The 27,264-nt window shown below is 42.4% G+C and overlaps 1 protein-coding gene across 1 annotated transcript; it reads left to right on the top strand.

The window, feature by feature from the left end:
- The first annotated feature begins 1,366 nt into the window (after window positions 1-1,366).
- top2a (DNA topoisomerase II alpha) lies at window positions 1,367-27,264 on the top strand. The gene is made up of 35 exons (XM_020453667.2): window positions 1,367-1,589; window positions 2,927-3,073; window positions 3,308-3,398; window positions 3,538-3,601; window positions 4,834-4,979; window positions 5,116-5,213; window positions 5,348-5,560; window positions 5,774-5,947; window positions 6,247-6,348; window positions 6,868-7,005; window positions 7,134-7,272; window positions 7,477-7,634; window positions 9,026-9,151; window positions 9,441-9,551; window positions 9,889-9,994; window positions 10,151-10,260; window positions 11,520-11,612; window positions 11,773-11,887; window positions 13,539-13,660; window positions 13,894-14,042; window positions 14,315-14,546; window positions 14,866-15,000; window positions 15,295-15,495; window positions 15,726-15,921; window positions 16,198-16,295; window positions 16,462-16,599; window positions 17,588-17,671; window positions 18,344-18,532; window positions 18,698-18,827; window positions 21,398-21,556; window positions 23,675-23,837; window positions 24,010-24,065; window positions 24,180-24,293; window positions 26,265-26,521; window positions 26,743-27,264. The coding sequence occupies exons 1-35, from the start codon at window positions 1,572-1,574 to the stop codon at window positions 26,872-26,874; spliced, it is 4,704 nt and encodes a 1,567-aa protein (XP_020309256.1). The 5' UTR covers window positions 1,367-1,571; the 3' UTR covers window positions 26,875-27,264.

Below are 27,264 nucleotides of genomic sequence, written 5' to 3'. Positions count from 1 at the left end.
CAGGCAGCGAGTGTCCATCTCACTTCATTACCAATGTGCCTCTTCAACTTCAAATGGGCTTCTATTTCCAGATGCTTAGCGTGCTTGTGTACTCTGAAGTCTACCCCCTGGTCTGTGTCTGTGAGAGACTGTGTGTATGTATGTATGTATGTATGTATGTGTGTGTGTGTGTGTGCTTTTGTGTGTGCTTTTGTGTGTGTGTGTCTGTGATTGTGTGGGTGTTTGTCCCTCTAGTATTGGTTCATTCAGAAAGTGGATAGTCTGTTGTACTGATTGACAACAATCACACACTTTTCCACTGAGTATACAAAGTCTCACTGCACCACTTTCTACACGGACAGGCCAGCCAAGGTGCATAATTAATCATGCAGTTAATTTACAGCTGCTAGGTTATCCTTAAGGACCATTAACAAATTAGAATCTTAAGAGTTTTTCTTGAGTATGCGGTCTGCGTCATATCTGTGAATCTACAGTATTTTGTGTAGCACAGGAGGTTGTTGGGACCTTAATTGAGGAGGACAGGCACATGGTAATGGCTGGAGGGTAATTGGTGGAATGGTATCAAATATGTCAAACATATGGTTCCATGTGTTTCATGCCATTCCATTTACTCCATGCCAGACATTATTATGAGCCGTCCTCCCCTCAGCAGCCTCCACTGTTGTGTATGTAGAACCAGCCATATATACTGTACTGTATTATATGGGTCACAGCATCATCCAGTATAGTCTACACTATAGTTCTGATATGAAAAAAAACATTGCCAAGAGTTTGACATATTCATTCTTAGCAGGAAAACAAACAAACAGGGACATGAAGCCATGGCCACCGCCTACTAGTGAGATAAACCCATTTAGTACTGAGGGGCCTTGAGCCATGGGTTAAATAATTCCATCGTTTTTGACAAACCTGTAAGGCAAAGGCCAAATAAAGGGCTCCCTCTCCTGGTCAGGCAGCACTCACAGTAGGAAACAAACTAGGAAACAAACTCACTCTCTGAAGATTATTTGAAGGCTTCAACAGTATGATGACATGTTAACTAAACATTGGAATACAATTTCTAGTCATTTGCACTCATGCAAAGATAATGTCCCTCTCCTTACTATCTGAAGAACAAGTGCCTAAAGTCCCTGTCAAGTGATCCAGTACCTTTCTTTAGTTCTACAGCTAATGTATTGATCCTGAATCAAAGGGAAATTATGATACTCCAGTCTCACTGATTGGGCGAAAAATTCAGTGTAGTTTATTTCCCCCCCTCATTATTTGAACGTTCTTTGTTCTAGAAATGGGCGGTATAATAATGCTTCTGGTTAGAGATCATTGGCTTACGCCGGAGGGAAAAAATCTTAACCTGTCTGATAGGTCCATCTTGTTGGCGGGAGGGAGAACGTTCGAAGTTTGAACATTTCAAACGTTATGAGCAAAGGAAAAACAAGCGCCCGTTAGAGGTTGCAAATATTAGGGACAGAAAGTGAATAAACGTTTAAGGATATAAAAACTAGCTAGATAAATTTGTCAGAGGCTCAGAAAATTCAAGTTATCAAGCTTCAGGAACAGAATACAGCAGAAGCATGTCTGAACCATTGAAGGTAAGATAGCTAACATATTGTCGATACGATAGACTACAAACACGATGTAACGTTACACACTTTCATGCTAAATACATTTCTTTACATTTTTACATTTTCATGGCTTTTTTAATGACTTACTACATTTTAGCTAGCTGGTAAGTGGTAGTTAGCTAGGTAACTGTGATTGACCTTAAAGTAATGTAAGCTAGGTAGCTAACCAGTCGCCTCAGTAAGACACACGGATAGAACAAGGAGGCTGAGATTTAGCGACAGGGACGTTAGCTAGTTATACAAAAAAATAGGCCAGTCAGTGATTACGCCAACCATAGTCGTCCCATTCAGTCCAGAATGTTACTTTTCAGAAGTACATAAGACTTACGTAACCATACCAAACGTAACAGATCATATTAATTAGACTGTCACAGATTTACGTTTACCGTGTTACGTCTAGTCTGATGGTCATTTGAAACTAAAGTATTTCGAATAATGTTTTTTTAAATTAAAACGATGTACTTGTGAGATTTGCTCGAACGACTCCAGGGAGCTTGTTTCATCAGAAGGGCGGGGGAGGGGCGATAGAAGAGCTAGGGCTAGTGCGTTACTTTACGGTATGGCATGGAGGGAGATGGTAGCCAAACCGACTCGCGCTAGTTAGACAAACTTCGTGCAGCCATAACTTAACGATCATGCCATCTAGTGCCTGTCTTGGCTGAGTCAACTCGTTGTCAGAAGCTAGCTAACTAGCTTTACTAGCCAGCTATAGCTAAAGTAGATATTATTGCTGCGCTCCCTGTGCAATGTACAGGCTACCTACCTGCTAGTTGAGCATTGTGGCCAAATTAATTCCATTTAGCATTTTATTTTTTTGAAATCTCCCACTTCACTTGCTACACATGGATCCTCCGACTGTGGCGCTGCTTTTATTGACCAACAATGTGAACTTTGTTTAACTTTTCTTTAACTAGGCAAGTCAATTAAGAACAGTAACAACAAGCAAAATGTGTAGGCTACAGGTGGTGCTTTTTTTATGGGGCGCACGCATAAAAACAGTATACAGTATAAAACTGTTTTAGACCATTTGCCATGTTTATATCCTTGTAGGCTATGTAGCAATGTCACAGATCATTTTAGAGGACACCCCCCCCCCCAAATACTCGCCTGAGTAATCGAATACTAACGTCCATTTGGATGAGTGGTCAACTCTACATAAGACCGAATGTTACTTAAATTAAGCTAACAACCTAAAGGAGAGCCGATGGGTGGGAGGATAATCTTTTTAGCATGTTTTATTTTGCAGTGGTGGCCTTGCATGTAGGGGAAACACTCCCTATTAAAATTTGTTTTATTTCACACAGAGCTTGTTTGAGAACAAGGCGGTAGAGAAGACCAAGAAGGACCCTAACCGCCTGTCGGTGGAAAGGATCTACCAGAAAAAGACTCAGCTGGAGCACATTCTGCTACGTCCAGACACCTACATTGGCTCTGTGGAGCCTGTCACACAGGTAACTAGTGCCATGCTACTTTATCAAACAAGTACCACACTACGTCAATATTCTCCCTGAAAACTCAGAGCCCTGTTTGTTTAGAGTCCCTACACACATTTGATTGTGGGGCAGGGGTGTCAAATTAGAGTAAAATATAAGCAGACAATGCTTATCTTTAGAACACAAACAATGGTTGCTGTTTCCTGTTTATTGTTAGAATTGTCACCAACGCATACTCACTTTCCTCTCCAGCAATTGTGGGTGTTTGATGAGGATGTTGGAATGAACTGTCGAGATGTGACCTTTGTACCAGGTCTCTACAAGATCTTTGATGAGATCCTTGGTGAGTGAACTCCTATTAAATGAGTAATGTTACTGTGTTCATTTCACGGATGGTGTATTGTACAGTTAAACCTTGACCATATGAAAATCCCTTACAAAATTGTGAAGTGCCTATTCTCCGATTTCCCTTCTAACCACAGTGAATGCTGCTGATAACAAGCAAAGAGATAAAACCATGACCTGCATTAAAGTAAACATTGACACGTGAGTATTCTCGTATATTGAACATGACACTGTTTAATATGAATCCTGAAGTGATGGCGGCTGTCCTATGAAATGGAAACTTTCAAGTGTATTATACCATGCTGTATATGTCACTATTGGGCTATACAAAATTGTTTAACAGTTGAAGGAAATGCATCTGGTGTAGTAGAAACAATTATTGGTACACATGATTGTCTACTTAAAAATTAAATTATTTCAACTTATGTTCATTTTTCTGTTCACTGTAATGGGGAATCCTGTCTTGTGCTAAAAATGCATGCAGCAACTTCTGTGGCTTTAATGAAAGAGGAGCAGTCATTCTCCCCTGATGGCAGTAGTCAGGATTTGGTTCAATCACGGTGAATCAATTCATGTGAATCCAAATAATTTGTCAAACAGTAGTTTTCCTTTTGGATTATGTGGCTGCAAAACTTGTTCTGTAGATAGATACTTCAGGTTGATGTGAGCATTACATTTATGGTACATTGCAACTCAATAGATTCTTGTCAGCACACAAAGTAAACACTTCTAAGGTAAGTTAAATATGACAGCTAGAAAAGGTCAATTTCCTGAAGAAAATGTGCTTGCTTCAGCTCAAATTTGTATGGTAGTGGGAGGTGTATTAAATGTAGAATTCAAGCTGAATGGAAGTAGTTTGTTATAGGGAGAATATGCTTGATTACTTTAGTGCTTTTTTCGGTTAAGTCGGTTAAGAACAAATTCTTATTTTCAATGACAGCCTAGGAACAGTGTTAACTTGTTCAGGGGTAGAACAACAGATTTGTACTTTGTCAGTTCTGGGATGCGATCTTGCAACCTTTCGGTTACGAGTCCAACGCTCTAACCACTAGGCTACCTACTGCCACAATTGTTTTTTTTTCGATTACATAAATGATAAACAATGCCAGCACTATGCCTCTGAAATTAACTGTGCCTAAAACTCTTCTACTCTTTCAATGGAGCTATCCAACTCCTGACACCATTGTAGTTAATATGGGGGGGGTACCCTGACCAGGGCTCAAACTGAGGTCCCTGTGTTGGTCATACCAAAAGGCTAAAATCTCTTGGTAAGGTCTTGTACTAGGGTTGCTTTAGTATTTTCTTTTACAAGGGGTCACGTGTTTTATTGGCTCGCGCGTCTCAATTTTCGAAACATGAAATTTGTTAAGCGGTTAATGAACTTTGTATGGCCTTACTGTAAGTGACCTGAGCTTGTGCTTGGTGTTTTTCAGTGAGAACAACTCCATCAGTGTGTGGAACAATGGGAAGGGCATCCCTGTGGTGGAGCACAAGGTGGAGAAGGTCTATGTGCCAGCTCTCATCTTCGGACAGCTCCTCACCTCCAGTAACTATGACGACGACCAGAAGAAAGTCACCGGTAAGACTTAATGAAATCAGACACTTATTGTCACTCGTTATTTACTCTCCAAGAAAAAGCGTCTTCCAATAGAGGAGTCTTGCCTATTTTAAAAACCTGCCATCTATCTTCACATGTTATTGTACTCCATCTTTAGGCGGACGCAACGGCTATGGTGCCAAGCTTTGCAACATCTTCAGCAACAAGTTCACCGTGGAGACGGCCTGCAAGGAGTCCAAGAAAACCTTCAAGCAGGTTGGTCAAACTACCAACGGCACCTTACAATACACATCAATTTCTTGGAAGTCTGCTCAGGCTTGTGAGGATGTATCCTATTACCGAAGTCTTAATTCTATTTGTTGTTACCTGTTCTCTTTGTGCCCCTGCAGACGTGGTATGACAACATGGGGCGGGCTGGGGAGCACAAGATCAGGTCGTTTGACGGCGACGAGTTCACGTGTATCACCTTCCAGCCGGACCTGTCCAAGTTCAAGATGCAGACCCTGGACAAGGACACGGTGGCCATCATGACCCGACGGGCATACGATATCGCCGGTGCCACCAAGGGAGTCCGCGTGTTCCTCAATGGCAAGAGGCTACCCGTAAGTGCAGGCTAACCTAGTGGTAAACTAGGCGTGATTGCCACACTTAAGAAATTACTCTGTGCTATAGTGACTTTAACAATAGGATAACATCTGTTAATTAAAGGACCATCTGTCCATACTGACGTCTCCAAATGTATTCCTTTGACGGTTGAAATGCTGTTGGACTGCAATGTTTGTCGGTTTTGATTACCAACATCTCTGTCCCTCTAGGTGACGAGTTTCCGGAGCTACGTGGACCTGTACGTGAAGAACAAGGTGGATGAGTTGGGCTCACCCCTCATTGTGGTCCATGAGGTGGTGAGTGAGCGCTGGGAGGTGTGCCTCACAATGAGCGAGAAGGGCTTCCAGCAAGTCAGCTTTGTCAACAGCATCGCCACCACCAAGGTAAAAAGGACAGTGGTCTAAGGGGCATGTGGTTTTGTTGTGACGTGTGTGTACAATGTTGGGTTTTGGATTGAGCTGCGGTATGGAAGATAAATGCAACTGTGAATGTACTCTAACTGGATAATATTGTTTTGGATTTTAATCTTATGGCTTACCAACCACTTGGTTTTATTACCGGAGTCATTTTCTATTTTTGGCAACAATATGTCACCATCTTGGTTCCTTTTCCACAAGTCATAATCTTAAAATTGTATGCATAACAAATATGTGGGACTACTGTTCCTGTTCTTTGGCCCCAGGGTGGGAGACATGCTGACTACGTGGCAGACCAGGTGACTTCCAAGATCATTGAAGTTGTCAAGAAGAAGAACAAGGCTGGCGTGGTCGTCAAGCCTTTCCAGGTATATTTGGATAAAAAAAACGCCTGCTAAATGTCAGTGACTTAGCCGTGCGTGAATACATTTTTAGGGCTCTCGAGTGGCGTAGCGGTCTAAGGCACTTCATCTCGGTGCTAGAGGTGCCACTACAGACCCTGGTTCGATTCCAGGCTCTATTACAACCGGTTGTGATTGAGAGTCCTGTAGGGCGGCGCACAATTGGCCCGGTGTCGTTAGGGTTTGACCGTCATTGTAAAATAAGCATTTTTTATTTTTTATTTATTTTTACTGACTTGCCTACTTAACCTTTATTTAAGTAAAAAATATAATTGTGTATGTGTGGTCCCGGGAATTGAACCCACTATCGCCAGGGTCTACCTACTATGCTAAGAAAAAAAGGACCAGGTACCCCACCAAACTGACCCAGTCTCCCTGAGATGCCATATTTGCTGATCAAAGATGACAAGATAAAACTGTATTGTCCATTACATTTTCATAACATGACTATTTTAATGAGATTGTACTTTGTCCACCTCTCCCCAGGTGAAGAACCACATGTGGATTTTTGTCAACTGCCTGATCGAGAACCCTACCTTCGACTCCCAGACCAAGGAGAACATGACCCTGCAGCAGAAGAGCTTCGGTTCCACCTGCCCCCTCAGTGACAAGTTTATCAAACAGGTAAACAAGGCCTAGCCTTAAGTTCATTGTTCCTTCTCTCTGTAGAAAGTCCATTGACACTCATACAAAATATCATACTCTTGTTTGGATTGAATCATTTTGTACATGGCTTATTGTCTGTCAACCAGGCCAACTCCTGTGGGATAGTGGAGAGCATCATGAACTGGGTGAAGTTCAAGGCCCAGACGCAGCTCAACAAGAAGTGCTCTGCCGTCAAGCACAACAAGATCAAGGGAGTGCCCAAACTGGACGACGCCAACGACGCAGGTAAATCACATTTGTTATGATATGCATTTTAGTCTAGTCTGTCACTATTTTGCTTAAGAGGTTAGCCCATAGTTCACTTCTAGTTACTTATAATCTTCAGTTTTAAAACAAATCAATCAACTTGTTGATCTAGTAAAGTTTTACACTTAGTAATGATGTCATACGATTCAAAATAGTGAAGTCGCTGTGTTTCTCTACAACCAGGTGGCAAGAACTCCAACGGCTGCACTCTGATCCTGACAGAGGGAGACTCGGCCAAGACGCTGGCCGTGTCTGGTCTGGGCGTGGTGGGCAGAGACCGCTACGGAGTCTTCCCTCTCAGGGGAAAAATGCTCAATGTGCGGGAAGCCACTCACAAGCAGGTCAGAACAGGCATAAAACATTTTTTGAAGTTGGTGATCACTAGATAGATATCTCTAAGGCTCTGCTGGGCATAATTGGGACTGCAATTGAAAATGACTTTATTATCGCTATGGGGAATTTTTTTGTTCTGTGTTGAATCAAATCAAATGTATTTGTCACATACCGTAATTGCTGGACTATAAGCCGCTACTTTATTCCCACGCTTTGAACCTTGCGGTTTATACAATGACGCGGCTAATTTATGGATTTTTTCCCCCGCTTTCACAAGATTCATGCCGCCAAAAAACTGAGCACGTCACATGATGTGACGTAAAATCGAGCGAGCTCAAACTTCCCGTCATTCTGATTACGGTAGTAATTTTGTCACCCTCATCATGGCAAAGACACAGAGAAATGCATATGATGCAGCTTTCAAGTTGAAGGCGATCGATCTGGCTGTTGGAGAAGGAAAGAGAGCTGCTGCACGGGAGCTTGGCCTTAATGAGTCGATGATACGACATTGGAAACAGCAGCGTGAGGAACTGACTCAGTGCAAAAAGACAACAAAGACTTTCAGAGGGAAGAAAAGCAGATGGCCCAAAGTATTTGCAGCCACTCGACATCAGTGTAAATCGTGCATTTAAGGTGGCGCTCCTTGTTCAGTGGGAGTCTTGGATGACAAGTGGGGAGAAATCCTAAGAGCATCTTATGGTCAAGTCTGCCAGTGGGTCCTGACAGCGTGGAGCATTGTCAAAAAATCCACTATCATCGAGTTTCGAAAGGCTGGACTGCTGCGTGTTGAAGGGGCAGCATGAGCTCAGCGGGGTATTTGCCTCCGGATGAAAGTGACGAGAGCGACAATGAAAACGATCCAACATCGGATGAAGCAATTCTGAGGCTATTCATCTCCGACAGCGAAGGAGATGACTTCAGTGGTTTCAGTGCACAGGAGGAAGATAGTGACCAAGTTAATTTATTTCAATGTACCGGTAGGCACCTGCGGCTTATAGACGTGCGGCGTATTTATGGACAAAATACATATTTTTTTAAATAATTCAGTGGGTGCGGTTTATATTCCGGTGCGCTTAATAGTCCAGCAATTACGGTACACATGGTTAGCAGATGTTAATGCGAGTGTAGCGAAATGCTTGTGCTTCTAGTTCCGACAATACAGTAATAACCAACGAGTAATCTAACCTAACAATTCCAAAACGACTACCTTATACACACAAGTGTAAAGGGATAAAGAATGTGTACATAAAGATATATGAATGAGTGAATCGATCCTCACCATATGTTTACAAAGGGCCTCAACCCCTTTGATTTGATTTAGAATGTTACGCATCTGCTGTGGTCGTCCACTATTGAACTAGTTGTTTATAGTTTGATCCCTGTGTGTCCCCTGTGTCAGATCATGGATAATGCTGAGATCAACAACGTCATCAAGATCCTGGGGCTGCAGTACAAGAAGAACTACAGCGACCCAGAATCCCTCAAGTCCTTGCGTTACGGCAAACTCATGATCATGACCGATCAGGTCTGTACTGTCTACTGGCAATTTCTCTGTGGAATTTAGAGCTTTTTGTCTGAACTCATTTATTTGTGTAGCTCATTGGAATGTTTTGTTTTTAACTGTAACCTTTATTTAGTCATGAAGTCCTATTGATTGAGATACTTTTGTAATGGTGACCTAGCCAGTAAAGCAGCTCTACTCCTAGAACTGAAATAATAATTTCTCTTAATGGCCCTAGTCAGAGTATACCAGTTGTCTCACTGACAGAACATTCCTCAGATCATTGATGCTCTCCTGTGTGGTTGTTTGACAGGACCTGGATGGCTCCCACATCAAGGGGTTGCTTATCAACTTCATCCACCACAACTGGCCCTCACTGCTACGCCACAACTTCCTGGAGGAGTTCATCACCCCCATCATCAAGGTACATGGTACAGTCCAGTTGAGACTGACGGTTGCTGTTTTGGGCACTGTGATTCTTCAAGGCAACTCCCCATAGTGAACATCAATTTTTAATCCAGCTATATTAAATACAGCCATGTCGACAACATAGAAGCTTGCTTGTACAGTTTCCTGAACTAGTCTTTACATGCAACGCCAGTGCCATCTGTTGGCGACATTTCATAACTGTAACATATGCATACTGTATTTATATTATAGTTTTACAGTAGCAAGCATTTCGAGGTTTTTGCAAATATAGAGATCGGTTAATATTAACAAGTATAGCAAACAGTCAAATGTCCATTTTTGAATTCTTCCAGGCCACTAACAAGAAGCAGGAGCTGTCCTTTTACAGCATCCCAGAGTTCAACGAGTGGAAGGATGTACAGACCAACATCAAATCTTGGAAAATAAAATACTACAAAGGTTTGTGCCCTGTGGTAGTGAAGCTGAACATGTAAGCAGCCACTTCGTATTTTTCCCATACCTGCCCCAAATATTACGGTGTATTTTATTTTTTACCATAACCCCCTCCCCATATATTTAGATGTGCTTCTAACATCACCACCTGTATCTATCCAGGTTTGGGTACCAGCACTTCAAAGGAAGCAAAGGAGTACTTCTCTGACATGCAGAGACATCGCATTCCCTTCAAGTACGCTGGACCTGTCGACGACGAGGCAATTACCCTGGTACGTTGGCCATTCACCCTCGTTTGAATCCCTGTATAAAGGTTGAATAAAAAGAAATCGACTCCCATGACCAAACCAAGATCTTTCTCAATCAGCAGATCTTTATATTTTGATTGGAGAATCTTTCGCCGTCTATAACCACATTTCTATGCGAGAAGTCATGCCGTATAAAAACATGTTTACCTCATGTTGTTGTGACGGAAACATGACTTGTCGGTACAATTACATAAATGTCGGAAGACAATTTGTTCGGTCGACAACATGGTAGAATCCTTTTGTGTATGTCAAATGAATTATGTGACAATTCCAGCGGAAACTGCAAATGCATAAAATAAACAATTTCAAGGTAAACGAGTCACGTGATCATATGTTCATGTTGTAGTACAACTTAGCAAGAGTTTACGGGCATATGAAATAAAATTATCTTCATGGTGGTTAAGTGATGAGCTTGATTCAAATTTCCAGTAAATATTGAGGGTAATATTTGAATGCTGGTGACTTGATTGGCTGACAAATTATTGTGTGTGGGGGGGGGTATATTGCTTCATATAACCTGCCTGTCCAATTGATCAGTGAACTGCTGTCTAGAACATGCAGAAATGACAAATAAAATGCACCGAAACCAATAGGTAGGGCTGTAACCAATGGTTATGGATAATCTTTCTTTGTGGAACAAATGGCTGACTGAAGACCGGACGGCCGGGCATTCGTGTCGTTGAGTCCCTTTCTGTTGTAACGTGGACTACAATGTGATGACTTTGTTGCACCTTGCTGAAACAAGCAAGTTGTTGTAGCAAACAACTATTTGGTTGTCTAGGCCAGGGTTTCCCAAACTGTCCTGGGTGCCTCGTTGGGTTAACTTTTATTTTTTATGTTCTTTTTGCCCAGGTACTACACAACTGACTCAAATAACCAACTCATCAACAAGCTTTGATTATTTGTATCCGATGTGTGTAGTGCTAGGGCAAAAACCATAGGGCCCCCTCCCTGGGTGCACAAAGGACAGAGTTTGGGAAACCCTGGTCCTGCAGCAGCACATGCAGTCAGGAGAGAGAAATGTATGTTCCGTGGCCAGTTTGTACACCACCCCATTCACAAAAATGGTTTGCTTCTACAGGCATGGAGTCACTTGGCGTGCCGTATGAGTCAAGCAGACGGGCATCGATCTGTCGCCAATTGGCTTGAAACCTAGCTTATGATTCCTATAGCGGTAGTTTCATCATCTGTGATCGAGTCTTACCCTTTTTTTTTCTCCCTAGGCCTTTAGCAAGAAAAAGATTGAGGAACGTAAAGAGTGGCTGACCAGCTTCATGGTCAACAGACGCCAGCGCAGGGAGCACAACCTGCCTGAGGTAAATCACTGGTGACCTTTGACCCTTTAGACAGCCCAACCATAGAAATGGAATTGGTAGAACAGATATTCCCAGTCAAGTCTGCTCCGTGATGGGTGGCTCATTCTAGTAATTATATTTTTATGAGCCTAGTCATAACACCTGTCTTTTTGTGTTCCAGGAGTACCTGTATGGTCAAGCCACCAAGTCCCTGTCCTACAATGATTTTGTCAACAAGGAGCTTGTGATGTTCTCTAACTCAGACAACGAGAGGTCCCTCCCCTGCCTGGTCGATGGTCAGTGGTGGAAAGGGGGTTATTTCAAGTTGACCTTAAACAGTACCTGTTAAAGGGTAGTGCCTGCTGCAAAAAATGTATTTAAAAAAATTGTTTTTTTGTGCGAACCAACCTTTTTTGTTGCAACTGTTTGTTGGTTTTACATTGCACCAGCCAATGTTCTTCGCTATAAACAGTTACTTAGTTCATCCAGGAAATGTATAAATCTATACCACTTGAAACATTAACTATATAGACTTGAACTATCATTACTGTTATTTATTGAATAATTACCTACTATATTTAATTATTACTCAATTTAAAGTAACGATTAACTCATCAGGAATTTTGGGCACCACAGGAATAGTTGTTTAACGAGTTACTACCTCCCAACTTCAACTCTAAAGATATTATAAATATCTCTTACATCAATAAGTCAGTTATTAATTAATACCTCGTCAGCCTCTCCTCTGTCATTGTGACCACGAAGTGCACCGTGGTAACTGCGTAAATCTGCACGAACCCTAACCAAATTGATGAGTCAGTGATACACAAATTGCCTTAGTAAATAAATAACTAATCACACAGATACACACTCACACGGTATAGGTTATTGATTACTAACAATGCGATAAAGTCCCTAGTGGACTAACCCAACAGAAAAGGGCTGGTGAAAGATAAAGAGCAGGAGAGAGGGAGAGCGAGCACTTATCGTACATGCATTTAGAAACTATGCTCACCGTAAATATGAATATTTGGCACCCTAACAACCGCTCATTTGGATTAGAAATGCAACATGTATTTACGCTTAGATGTCTTTCTCTGTCTCTGAAACCACTCTGTCCGTCAACAAGAAGTAGTTCGATGCAAGTCTCTGGGTGTCCACCAGAGGTCACAATGTCCTTAGTTGTGGGCTCCTTTGTCTTGAATGTTTGTTGGAAGGATACATCAGATGTACCATACGGTGTTGAGGGAACTGTTCTTCCCTAGCGTCTTGGTCAATTGTCCTAGACTCCTTCACATGCAGAGCTGCAGACGGTGCATGTTTTAGTCTTCACCTTCTCTCGTTGAGTTTCAGTCTTACCATTTTCTGGTCTTTCTGGTAGTTTTAACCACTTCAACCTGTGGACTGTTCTCTGGTCTATTTAAATTCTCGGCTAGTCCTATTAAGCCTTCTGGCCGTGGAGGGCAGTTCCATCAAGTAGGCACGAACTCTGACCTCATTATGGGTGTGATTTAGTGTGCAACAGACCTGAAAAACCATTCTCATTAGACTGAACTCACATTTCTATATTTTCAAACCGTTTCATCGTTCTTCATATTGTATGAACATCCTATAGGGTGGAAACATTACAGCTAAGTTACAGTATTTCTGATACTTTTAATGACATCACAAAATAGACATTAATTTTCCATATTCCATCCCTCATCGGATGTTGAAATATATTGTGCCTGTTTTGGCAAGAGTTTCTCTACACACAACACATTCCTTTGTTCAATATTGCAGGGCGTGAGAGAGTTTACAACTGGCGTTAAGTCCTAAAACCAGCGCAATTCCCCCCTTCCTCTGGTGGGAGGGGTTGGCTGGCTTTCAGTCACCAAGGAGAAAGTCATGACAACTAGGAGAGCTAAATACACACAATCAAAACTGATATACTGTTGTGTCTCCCAGGTCTGAAGCCGGGCCAGAGGAAGGTGCTGTTCTGCTGCTTCAAGAGGAATGACAAGCGGGAGGTGAAGGTGGCTCAGCTGGCTGGTTCCGTGGCCGAGATGTCAGCCTATCACCATGGAGAGGTGAGACCCAGTGAACTGTGGGGAAATGTAGTGACAACTTTCAATATCCCTCGACTCAATTTGTTGGTTTCTATTTTGTTTATTGTTGGATCGGTATTGTAGTACTCATAAGGGTATTAATAAGTGACCATTTTTCTGACATACCATGGTAAAAGACTTACAACATGTAGACTAGAGTTTGTCTTCAACCTCTTTCAGAATGGAATGTCATCCTCTGTATCTCTCTATGTCAGGGCTCTCTCATGATGACCATCGTTGGCTTGGCCCAGAACTTTGTGGGCAGCAACAACTTGAACCTGCTGCAGCCTCAGGGTCAGTTTGGCACGCGGCTGCACGGTGGCAAGGACTCTGCCAGCCCCCGTTACATCTTCACCATGCTCAGGTCAGCGCCACAACATGCTCTGCATATGCCATTCTCTGTAATGATGCAGCGTACTTGGTTCTGTGAAGTTTCTTGGCGACGACTACATAGACATGAAGCTTTTAGAATGTGACTTGCCTAAGCGGCCGCTGCGGTCTTAACGATACATAGACTGGGGGCTTAGGAGGTCACTTCAATTCCAGAGATTGACATTTGCACAGTTTCGACCACTGTCTTCGCCAGGCTGCCGTGTTTGTCAGTGACGTAAGACTACTCTCTCTCCCCCCCTAAAGCCCCTTGGCCCGTCTACTCTTCCCTGCGGTGGACGACAACCTGCTGAAGTATAACTATGACGACAACCAACGCGTGGAGCCTGAGTGGTACATCCCCATTATCCCCACCGTGCTAGTGAACGGCGCCGACGGCATCGGCACGGGCTGGGCAAGCCGCATCCCCAACTTCGACGTCCGCGAGATCGTCAATAACATCCACCGCATGCTGAACGGGGAGGAGCCGCTGCCTTTGGTGAGGGGAGATTCGTTGAAGGCCTATATAAATGGGAGCTAGGAGTTGGGATGGGTTTAAGATCGAATGCCCTTTATGCGTTCAGAATGTGTACAGGACGAGTCAATCAAGGCCTAATCAAGAATCCATACTCAGTATTTCTTTTGGATGTGAAATCTAGATAAAATATGTTTTAGTGACTGTTCCTTTGCAGGTTTGGGATTGGCCCATAGTTTCAGATCCAGTTATAGTTTATTGATGTTTTGTTACAATCAAGTTCTCAATCAAACCTTTCCTTCTCAAGGATTCAAATGTAAACAAAATTACTTGTTCTGTTCAGCTCCCCGGCTACAAGGGTTTCAAAGGCACCATTGACCAACTGATGACGAATCAGTACCTGAACAGTGGAGAGGTGGCCATCATCGACAGCACCACCATCGAGATCTCTGAGCTACCCGTCAAGACATGGACACAGGTTGGTACATAGTTTTATACCCTGGTCTTGAGTGGATCAGTTGGGTGGTTTATCTTTACTTGATAGAAGTCTGTGTCAAGTCACTGTCCTGCTATATGAATATACAGTAGCATAGTAGTGCCTTGGATCCATAACAACAATGGTTAGAATCTAGTTATCTGTTTGCCCTTTGTAAACGGAAAACGGAAATCTTGTTCTTATTTGACAAGTTCAGGTTATACCTCTGTTTCAAAAACATGTCCACCTACTGAACACAACCCAGGTAAATTCTCCATGTCTTCCCCTCTCCCTCAGACCTACAAGGAGAACGTGCTGGAGCCCATGCTGAACGGCACAGAGAAGGTCCAGGCCCTCATCACCGACTACAAGGAGTACCACACGGACACCACGGTGCGCTTCGTGGTCACAATGACAGAGGAGAGGCTGAGGGAGGCCGAGGCGGCTGGCCTGCACAAGGTCTTCAAGCTGCAGCAGTCCCTCACTTGCAACTCAATGGTAATGATCACCCTACCACAAACATGCTACTACTCCCTCAAATAATGTATAATTAATTATTGACTTCTGGCTCCATTTTGTAATGATTGTTTTAATTTGTCTTAAATTGATACTCTGAAGGGTACTACTCATTCCCCAGAAATATAGTACTGCAACAAGACAGTAGACAAGCAGAACATTCAATGTGATGTTTTATATCTATCAGAATAACCTCTCTCCTTGCCCCTCAGGTGCTGTTTGACCATGTGGGCAGCCTGAAGAAGTATGAGTTGGTGCAAGATGTGCTGAAGGATTTCTTTGAGTTAAGGATGAAGTACTACGTTCTGAGAAAGGACTGGCTGGCTGGCATGCTGGGGGCAGAGAGTGCCAAGCTCACCAACCAGGCCCGGTTCATCTTGGAGAAGATTGAGGGAACCCTGATCATCGGTAGGTATCAGCGCTGTCTCCTTCCCCTATGACAATTATTTTAGCTTACCTATAGGGTAAGATCTGCAAACATCCAACAGTTGATTCTGTGTTCAAGCCCACACACACAATGCTCTTGTGTTTTCATTCACCCTCAGATTGGCATAGGCAATAATGTTAGCTGTTGTACTATTTCTGTGAATTTCATGAAAAGCCCATGCCACTGGTTGGGTGATTTTGTTTCTTGCTTTTTTTTTTAAAGGTAGCCATTGTATGTCTGTCTCGCCCTTTCTCCAGAGAACAAGCCAAAGAAACAGCTGATCCTCATGCTGACGGAAATGGGCTACGACTCCGACCCCGTCAAGGCCTGGAAAGAGGCTCAGGAGAAGGACACGGTAGTTAATTTCATTCCCCAATATCTGACCATACTCCTAATTTGTTTGTCTTGTTTTTCTTTTATCATATAATCCAACATCCAACCCACAGTTATGATATCATGAGCGTACATGGTAGCTTTAACCCAGGAAAGTAAGTTGACTTTATTTGTCTCCCCTATTGAAGACTGTGGAGGAAACGGGGGATGATGAGGACAAAGAGGAAGACACCACTGGGCCAGACTACAACTACCTGTTAAACATGCCTATGTGGTACCTCACCAAGGAGAAGAAAGAGGAACTGTGCAAACAGAGGGATGCCAAGGTCATTTGTGAACTAATGTTTCATTTTGGTTTTATAAATGGGTTTGTAGCATCGTGAGTCTGTAGTTCAAGTCGACTACAAAATCACAATGCAATGCTCTTTATGGGCTGGCTAGGTAGCAAGCAAACATGGCTACACACAGTAATACCAAAGACAAAATTGCTATCTAAAGTAGCTAGTTAGTGCAGTTTAGGCAATTTTACAGCTATTAATTTAAGAGTCTAGCATCTCACCATGTTCAACCTGCAGATCGATGTTCCTCCGAGTGGAGTTCGACACTCGTAACGGCAGATACTTTTGAGGAGATGGGGAGACGTTGCCCATGCTACGTCAATGGGCCACGCAGTGCATTCTGGGACAATGAGTTCTCTCCAGAGTGAAGGGGAGGCTATTGGGTGCTAGCTCAAAACAATATTGCTATGGATTTCATCAACAAGAAGTGCATTACAAATATTTTCAGAGATGTGAGATAATTAACTTGCTATCTGTAGTATCGTATAGCTTTGGAATCGTGACATTGCGTACTCTAGGAAAATAGGCACATTTCTCAACATATACATTGACTTTGAGGGGGGTCGCATGGCGACGAGTTTAGCAGCCACGTGACTCAGCATGCCGTTATACGTTCCTTCATTGGATTCCTATCTCCTTCCTTTAATATCTCTGGCAATGGTACCATGCAATGCACCATGGATTAAAGCCCTCCTTTAAGTGGCACATTTCTGGAGTTGGGAATGCCGCAAAACAATTATCAATAGCTCATTGGAGAGAAGACAGCCTCCAGAGTTATGAAATCTGACATGTAATTATAGACGTTTTCGCAGTCTAACAGTCATGTTCCTGTTAACTTCTAGTGTAGTGAGCGACTTTATCACAGTGCGAATTTCTGCCTGCTTTAACGCCAATAACTGAAACATGAAATCACCCAGGGAATCGATAGAATATCACTGATGCACTAAATCGCCATAACTTCGCTCCTCTCATGCAGCTGACCGAACTGAACACAGTGAAGAAGAAGACCCCAGCTGATCTCTGGAAGGAGGACCTCGCTGCCTTCACTGAGGAGCTGGAGGTAATACGACATGACCAATCACATATGTCATTCTGTAACAACACTTTTGTCATTCTGTAGCATTGTCTTTCCTGTAACATTCTGTTATAACGGCACCACTCATTCTATAAAATTGTCATTCCCTAACGACACTATTCATTGGTTGCTCCTCCGTCAGTTGGTCTCATCGTGGCCATCGTTATGAATGTTCTATGGACCTCCGGAGTCATATTGGTGCAAATTACAGATGGCTTGGAAATATGAGGACCGTGCTAAAGTTGGTAGGAAACAATTTTTCCGTCATTGTCGTCAAATTTACTTTATAGAGGTCAATGTTGCCGTTAGCTAGCGAAGTCAGTGCTGTCCCTTGAATCTTTGCTAGCTAGCTAAAGTTATATTCTATCTAGTCAATCTGGCGAAATCACAATGATAGCAAAAGTTTTTCCTACCAATTGTCATCGTGTTTCCAAGCCTCAGACAAATAATCAGCGCTCATTGAGTAGAATGCTCAGTCCTAAATCGGCCATAAAAGAAACATTCAAAACATTATAGTGACGAAACGTGCAACCCATGAATAGTCATTCATTCCATAAGAACAAGTATAATTCTGTAACGTTCTGTTATTTCATAACACCTGGGTCAAGTAATCATCACTGTGACGTAATATATTTGACTCTGGGTTTTCTTCCACAGCGTGTGGAGGAGACGGATCGACAGAACGCCAACATGCCCGTGGTGAAGGGAAAGGCTGGCAAGGGCAAGGTGGTGAAGGTGAAGCAGGAGACCATGCCCACGCCCCAGGGACGCCGCGTCATCCCACGCATTACCAGCACCATGAAGGCTGAGGCCACCAGGAAGGCCGTTGTCAAGAAAGGCAAAAAGGTCAGTGCCTTTTCTGGAACCTCTTTGTGTTAAACCCTAACTAGACTACAATAATTTTTAGATTTTATGTAGTTCACTGGTAAAGGAACTTGTTGGAGATGGTAATTGACTATTACTTTGTATTTATTTCTATATAATTCAATTTTGATATTTGTATGTTTTTAGGGTGAGGATGTGGTGATGAAGATGGAGTTTGATGAGGATGGAGGAGAGAACGGAGAGTCGGCTGCTGCTGAGGAGATTAGCCTGGGAGCGCGACTGACCAAGACACTTAAAGCACCAGCCAAGAACAAAGGTGAGGATAATGTTTTGATTTTACAAGAATCATGCCCCATTGGCCTCTTCCAGTAGAGGTGTAGTGACATGTTTTGGATTTATTTTGTATGCTAGAAAGTTAACACAAGTATTTAAATGTATTATATAGATCAGGGGTGTTGAACATGCATGTTCAACCAGGCCCGCGGGTGGTTTGACTAAGATGGTTTCAATGAACCTACATTTAGTCTCTTCACTCTGTCCAGCTTGCTAACAGTCATGGAAATGAAAGCTAGACAGGGTGCATCAAATTCGATAAGTGATGTATCGAGTAGAGGTCGGCCGATTAATCGGAAGGGCCGATTTCATAACAATCGGAAATCTGTATTTTTGCACACCGATTTGGAAGATTTCAACATTTTTACACCTTTCTTTAACTAGGCAAGTCAGTTAAGAACACTTATTTTCAATGACGGCCTAGGAACGGTGGGTTTAACTGCCTTGTTCAGGGGCAGAAAGACAGCTTTTTACCTTGTCAGCTCGGGGATTCAATACACAAGTATATATTTTTAAACCTGCGTATTTAGTTAATATTGCCTGCTAACATGAATTTCTTTTAACTAGGGAAATTGTCACTTCTCTTGCAACAGAGTCAGGGTATATGCAGCAGTTTGGGCCGCCTGGCTCGTTGCGAACTGTGTATTTCTTCCTAACAAAGAAAGCCAACGTCACCAAATGGGGGATGATTTAACAAAAGCGTATTTGCGAAAAAAGCACAATTGTTGCACGACTATACCTAACCATAAACATCAATGCTTTCTTAAAATCAATACACAGAGGTATATATTTTTAAACCTGCATATTTAGCTAAAAGAAATCCAGGTTAGCAGGCGATATTAACCAGGTGAAAATGTCGCTTCTCTTGCGTTCATTGCACACAGAGTCAGGGTATATGCAACCGTTTGGGCCGCCTGGCTTGTTGCAAACTAATTTTCATTGAAGGTTGTGCAATGTAACAGGAATATTTAGACTGGATGTCACCTGTGAGATAAAATACGGAACGGTTCTGTATTTCACTGAAAGAATAAACGTTTTGTTAAGGCTCGTATTTCTGTGTTATAATTAAGTCTGATTTGATAGAGCAGTCTGACTAAGTGATGGTAGGCAGCAGCACGCTCGTACGCATTCATTCAAACAGCACTTTAGTGCGTTTTGCCAGCAGCTCTTCGCAATGCTTCAAGCATTGAGCTGTTAATGACTTCAAGCCTATCAACTCCTGAGATTAGGCTGTTGTAACCCATGTGAAATGGCTAGCTAGTTAGCAGGGTGCTCTAATAGCATTTCAATCGGTGACCTCACTCGCTCTGAGACTTGGAGTAGTGGTTCCCCTTGCTCTGCAAGGGCCGTGGCTTTTGTGGAGCGATGGGTAATGATGCTTCGAGGGACAGAAGATATACCGTTACACTGGGCAATACTAAAGTGCCTATAAGAACATCCAATAGTTAAAGGTATATGAAATACAAATGGTATAGAGTCCTATAATTCCTATAATAACTACAACCTAAAACTCCTTACCTGGGAATATTGAACTCATTTTAAAAGGAACCACCAGCTTTCATATGTTCTCATGTTCTGATCAAGGCACATATTGCACTTTTACTTTCCAACACTTTGTTTTTGCATTATTTAAACCAAATTTAACATGTTTCAATATTTTATTTGAGGCTAAATTGTATTGATCTATTATATTAAGTTAAAATAAGTGTTCATTCAGTATTGTTGTAATAGTCATTATTACAAATAAATTTTAAAAATCAGCCGATTTTAATCGTTATCGGCTTTCTTTGGTCCTCCAATAATCGGTATCGGCGTTGAAAAATCAGTCGGTCGACCTCTAGTATAGAGGACTACTTTAGCTAATATTGACGTAGAGGAAATAATACATTTTTTTAGGTTCGGCCCTCCAGACCTCTGTAAAGACAATGCGGCCACTAGGGTTTGACACACCTGCCATATTATCAATAAAAACAAAGGATATTAAAATACGACTTTTTTTGTACAAATATTGTGTCCATAAGTTTTGTCATTGATGATACCGCCTTGAAAATCGATCATTACAAAGATATATAAATATACATACACACACAAGGATTTTGAGCATTCCTTCCATTGGCACTTATCAGGGGAGGGTCACCATATAAAATACACTTATCGTACCATTTTAGTATGTCAAATTATCAATGGAATCCTCAAATTTCTGGTGTCTAAATGGTGTCATTGGTGTTAAAATGAAGAGGAAACGTTGGGAGATTAGTCATAGCACTTTAGTGAATTCTGTTTTGTAAGGGTTTATGACCTTAGATTTGCGCTTCTGTCGCCTCTTAAGAAAATCCTCAATTTGTCATTGTTACCACTGTTACTACTCCTACTGGTGGCACAATGTTATCATTATTTATATATATATATGCTGCCATATTAGTTGGTTTTAGAATGGGAAGATATACACAAATACATTTTAAAAACAAATGCTGCCACAATTCAAGAATGACCTCTGGTAAACATACATAATCTGTGATTCACTGACTAACCAAAGGCCCTATTCCCCTGCAGTATCAAAGGCATTGGGCAAACAGACCACCCTGTCGTTCAAGCCCATGGCGGCCAAGAGGAACCCGTGGTCTGACGATTCTGGCTCAGACAGTGAGTTGGTGATTCCACTGGATGTTGACCCAGTGATACCCAAGGAGAAACCTACACGCAAAGCCAAAGGTGAGACACTACCCAGAGGGGAAGAGGCAAAAATTGCTACTTGGTGAATTTGTGAGGCATATAAGACATTGCGAGATGCAGATTAGTAAGACATATGCGCACGGTTCTACCTGCCCCTCACGCTGACCTGCCTGCTCTCTCTTCATTAATGACACTAGTGTGTTTGGTCTATTGCATGTAGAATAGACTCGTTTAGGCTATGGGACTGATGTCGCCGGCATACAGTAGGCTATCTTCGGGCCACTCTTTGTTGCTGAATGGGTGGGGGGGGCTTGTCTCATGAAATTGCCATAGTTTACCCGGTGTAGAATGTATAGATTACCCGTTTTACATATAATGGTATGTGGCCCATTGAAAGCGCTACGGCATGTTTGTCTGTTAGGGTAGGCGTTTTAAACGCCGACAACTTTCTCTGGAGGCATTATACTTGTCTGTAAAGCAATGCCCCTTCTGAAGTGGTATTAACCACCATCGGTAGGTGACCAGAACTGTCAATACTAGCCTGCCTGCGCACACCTTTAAAAAAATTTTTTAAAGCGCTTTAAAGTTGTACAGTGGGGAGAACAAGTATTTGATACACTGCAGGTTTTCCTACTCACAAAGCATCTAGAGGTCTAATTTTTAGGTACACTTCAACTGTGAGAGACGGAATCTAAAACAAAAATCCAGAAAATCACATTTGTAGGATTTTTTATTAATTTGCATTTTATTGCATGACATAAATATTTGATACATCAGAAAAGCAGAACTTAATATTTGGTACAGAAACCTTTGTTGGCAATTACAGAGATCATACGTTTCCTGTAGTTCTTACCAGGTTTGCACACACTGCAGCAGGGATTTTGGCCCACTCCTCCATATAGACCTTCTCCAGATCCTTCAGGTTTCGGGGCTGTCGCTGGGCAATACGGACTTTCAGCTCCCTCCAAAGATTTTCTATTGGGTTCAGGTCTGGAGACTGGCTAGGCCACTCCAGGACCTTGAGATGCTTCTTACAGAGTCACTCCTTAGTTGCCCTGGCTGTGTGTTTCGGGTCGTTGTCATGCTGGAAGACCCAGCCACGACCCATCTTCAATGCTGGTTGTTGTTGGCCAAGATCTCGCGATATATGGCCCCATCCATCCTCCCCTCAATACGGTGCAGTCGTCCTGTCCCCTTTGCATCCCAAAAGAATGATGTTTCCACCTCGATGCTTCACGGTTGGGATAGTGTTTTAGATTCCGTCTCTCACAGTTGAATTGTACCTACGATAACATTTACATACCTCTACATGCTTTGTAAGTAGGAAACACTGCCGATTTGCAGGTTATCAAATACTTGTTCTCCCCACTGTATATTGTGACTTACCAAGACATTTTAGTAGAACGAAAGCTAGGCAGACTACCCTGAGCATAATTCTGTGGATTTCTTTTCTTTTTCGTATGTCAGTTTTAAACATTACAATTTGTTTCCCATTTGTCGCATCCCTAGTCTAAACCACCCAAACAGTTCTAAATCGGCAATTGCGTTACCCAGCAGTCACTTATGCTCATTGGCATCCCATGCTCGCGTGTAATTCATCAAGCCCACCAGGCAATATGACAGTCCCGGTGCCTCAAGTGTTATGTCTGGCTGCTTGTTCTGTTTCGTGATTTGGGGGTCTTTGAAGACTCCAGACACTTCCTCTGAGTAATTAGCTGTACTACTCACTTCTGATTAGGCTTGTCTCAGAACTTAGCTTGATTACTTACTGTATGTTGAGGACATTCCCATGTCTCTCGTACTTCCATACAGGAAGCTGTTATTTTGGCACAACCTAACAGTAACATGCTGTCTAACAGTTGCTATTTTTTACAGGAGTAGAAAGGGATCCCTGCCTTTAACAGCATGTGTTACACTAACTTTATTTAAGGTCTCTTTTTTTTCCCCTTTTTCTCCCAAATTTTGTGGTAGTTAGTCTTGTCTCATCGCTGCTAAGTTGCTGGGTGGCCTGATTAGTAAGAAAAGAAAAGGTAGCCAGCTAGCCGCACTTTGTGCCTCTGGTCAAAAACCTGTATTAACCAACTTTTCAACAACAAGCTGGGTTTGTGATTAGTGTTCATGCAGTGATAATGGAACAAGTGTTGTCTTTTCCCAAAGCTGCTGTGAAGTACAACCTGTACAGCAGTGAGGATGAGTTCGGCTGTGGGCTGAGCTCCCCCGAGAAGGCAGCGTCCGTTGATGACGACTGCTTTTTCCCCGAGGCCAACGCTGCAATCGATAGCGAGGCAGACTCTCCACCGCCTAAGGCCCCTGAGCCCAAGTGAGTCTATGATGAACAGTATAGTTTAACAGGACTTTTTTGTAGGCCTGGTGACACGGGTGATAATTGTTGGGGGTAATGCAGTGAGTTAAGCCTATGTAAGCAATAGTCTAAACTCTGCACATTTGATTTAATTGCAAATCCTGACACCAGTCAAACTCTCTTCATATAGAAAGATGGTGAAAAGCAAATCAGCGACTGTAAGTGAAGCTAAAAGCAAATCCAGCTGTAAGTATATTCCAGACCTTCCCACCCCAATGGCATACTGTGGCAGACAACTAAGGTGATTATTGGACTAGCACAGTTGAAAATGTAATCCAAACGTGTTTCTGTGTTCTGCAGCTCAGTCTGATGGCGATGATGCGATGGCCTCTATGCCTGCAGCCAAACCCAAGGCAGCTCCCAAGAAACCAGCAGCTCCCAAGAAAACAGCAACCGCCAAGAAGAAGCCTGCAGGTACTATAGAACACCTCTAGCCCTGTACTGATCATACTGCAGTAGTTGTGACATTAGCTTTCTGCTTCAATGAGCAATAAAACGTGTACATGTAACTGTCAAAATAAAGGAAACCCCAACTGTCTTAATAGGGCGTTGGGCCACCAAGACCGCCAGAACAGCATTAATGCACCGTGGCTGGATGCGACACTATTCTTCCATGACAAAATTCATAATTTGGTGGTGGTGGGAAATGCTGTCTCAGGTGGCTACTCCAGAAACTCCCATAATTGATCAATTGGGTTGAGATCTTGTGACCGACACGACCTTTAAACCAGAGATTCTATAACTTTTAGGGCCGGTGACCCATTTTGTTGTAGCAAATTTTATTAGGGACACCCCCCATACCGGGTCTCGGGCCCTGAGAAGGAACATTTTAAAAGCCTGCTTCTCAGCATCGGCGATAGAATTGTGCAGTTTACAAGCTGTTAGTAATATTCATTTAAAAATATGTATTTTGAGATCTGGCCTGGGCCCTACTTTGAGAATCCATGCTTTTTAAACCCCATGCTTTTTACTGCTCTAATTATGTTTGTAATCTGTTGAAATATAGCAATAAGGCACCTCGGAGTTTGTTGTAAGGCCAATATACCACAGCTAAGGGCTGTATCCAGGCACTCTGCGTTGCGCGTAAGAATAGCCCTTAGCTGTATTATGTTGACCATATACCACACCCCCTCGGGCCTTATTGCTTAATTATATCGGCCCCTTTTCAATACAACAAATGGAACTTTGCAGGATTGAGTCTGATTTTGTTGTATCCTGAGCCAGAGCTCAACACAGTATAATTCTATTGGCAGGGGTAGCCGATGAGCGGTCTTTCAATCAGCTTGTCAGTGAATGTGCTTTTCGGATCGGAGGTGCACATTTCTTAATATTCTTTGATAGTTAGTGAATTATTAGCCCAGTTATAGATAAGTGTATATAGGTCAGAAATTGGGAGTTACTGCTTCCTCCAAGAGCACAAAACGTGTAGGCTACATTTTCAAGTTGTCTTTGAAAAGCCAGTCAGGTAAAACGTTTACGTCTTAAAGGGGCAGTTTTGTATTTTGAGACAGGCATGAATATGCAAATAAGCCAATAGACAGAGGGGTAGCCTACATTGTCTAATTCTCTGTATGGTAATAATAATTCATTGTATTTTGTATAGTGGTTTGTCATACGATGCAATTTACAGTCACCAATTTGGCCTATGGTGTTACAGACCAAGTAAAAAGTAATTAATGTCAAGCCCTTCATAATGTAAAAAAAATAAACATTTTTATGTCTCATGCAATGTAGACCTGCATTGAACTCCACATATAGGCAAATCATAGTAATCTAAAGCCATTTCCATGTGAATGTTATTGGATTTGCATTACATTATGCTCGAATAGGCTATTGGCCACTGTCTTAAATTGTAAGGGTACAGCTTCAATGTTCACTGTAAATGTGCACCAGAAGTTGCACAAAATTCAAGTTTCTGCTCGTAGGACCTAAAATTTGCTCAGTGCCCCAAAATAATTAAGAGGGAACATTGAACGTAAGAATGATTGAATGTTAATTAACTTGGGAACCACACATGTGAGGAACACCTGCTTTCAATATAGTTTGTATCCCTCATTTACTCAAGTGGGGCGGCAGGTTAGCCTAGTGGTTAGAGCGTTGGACTAGTAACCAAAAGGTTGCAAGTTCGAATCCCCGAGCTGACAAGGTACAAATCTGTCGTTCTGCCCCTGAACAGGCAGTTAACCCACTGTTCCTAGGCCGTCATTGAAAATAAGAATTGGTTCTTAACTGACTTGCCTAGTAAAATAAAGGTTTAAAAAATAAATTTAAAAAGTGTTTCCTTTATTTTGGCAGTTAACTGTATATTTACATGTTGTATATCCTGGATGATGTTATATTGAGGGATTATTCTGAACAGACTCCTAACCCCATCATCCCCTCCAGATGCGAAGCAGCCGTCCATCATGGATGCTCTGTCCAAGCCCAAGCCAGCCTCCAAAACCGCCACCAAGAAGATCCCGTCGTTTGACTCCAGCGACTCAGGGGGCTCGTCCAATGCCCCTGCCCCGTCTAAGGCCGCACCAGCCAAGCGCAAGGCCCTGCCGGCCAAGCGCAAGGCCCTGGACAGTGACGACTCGGACAGAAGCTCTGATGACCTCATGTCCCGCATCAAGGGCAAGAAGACAACCGTCGCCAGCAAGGTGAGTCCAAACAGTGGCGGTTCTAGCATTGATGTGAGCCAAGTTATTGATAATGCAATGATATCCTGAGACTTTTTACAATTGACATGGTGCTGGAAAATATCAACTTAAGCTTGTTAACCATGAATTCAGGTTTGCACCCTCCCACCTTGTCAGATCCCTCACTCTGAAATAAATTCACTTCAATTTGGATGTTTTCTTCTTCCTGCATCTCCTTGTAGAAAACAAAAGTGTGGGATGATGAGAGCTTCCATATATCAGATGAGGAGGTTGTGGCTCCCAGGAGCAAAGCAGTCCGTGCCAAGAAACCCGTCGCTTACAACTTTGACTCAGACTCTGATGAGGACTTTTAGGTTGGAGCATCCTGTTCTCTTATATGGTCAATGTCTCCTGTTATCAAGGATATTACAACTGAAGTCCCTTTTAATGAATCAATGTTTTTATATACTTCACTGCCGCTTGGCCATTTATGGCTTTGCTTTGTAACATTAGAAGTCTTGATTGCTTTTGCACAGAAGACTGGTTATATTAGAATTGTATCATACCTGGAAGAAAAATAAGACTTGTTTAAAAGCTAATAACAAACAACGATGTCCTATGAAGGATTATTCTCACGCATCTTGCAAATGGCAAACTTTGACAAATGTTATGCTGAATAATTTCACTAGTTTTAACCTATTCGTTACATGTTCAGTCTTCGGTTTTCATCTTTTTATTCATGTTCTGTCTTGTCATGTAAATAT

This window comes from Oncorhynchus kisutch, linkage group LG20 (assembly GCF_002021735.2).
Source record: "Oncorhynchus kisutch isolate 150728-3 linkage group LG20, Okis_V2, whole genome shotgun sequence".
Taxonomy (NCBI): Eukaryota; Metazoa; Chordata; class Actinopteri; order Salmoniformes; family Salmonidae; genus Oncorhynchus; species Oncorhynchus kisutch.
Note: the sequence above shows the minus strand (reverse complement) of the source record. Positions and strands in the feature narration are given on the sequence as shown.

What these genes read in the sequence shown, in the direction of transcription:
- top2a (XM_020453667.2), top strand. An exon ending in TGGTCGTCAAGCCTTTCCAG is followed by an intron (nt 6,349 to 6,867) that starts GTATATTTGGAT and finishes ACCTCTCCCCAG; the next exon opens with GTGAAGAACCACATGTGGAT. An exon ending in GGGAGCACAACCTGCCTGAG is followed by an intron (nt 11,613 to 11,772) that starts GTAAATCACTGG and finishes TTTGTGTTCCAG; the next exon opens with GAGTACCTGTATGGTCAAGC.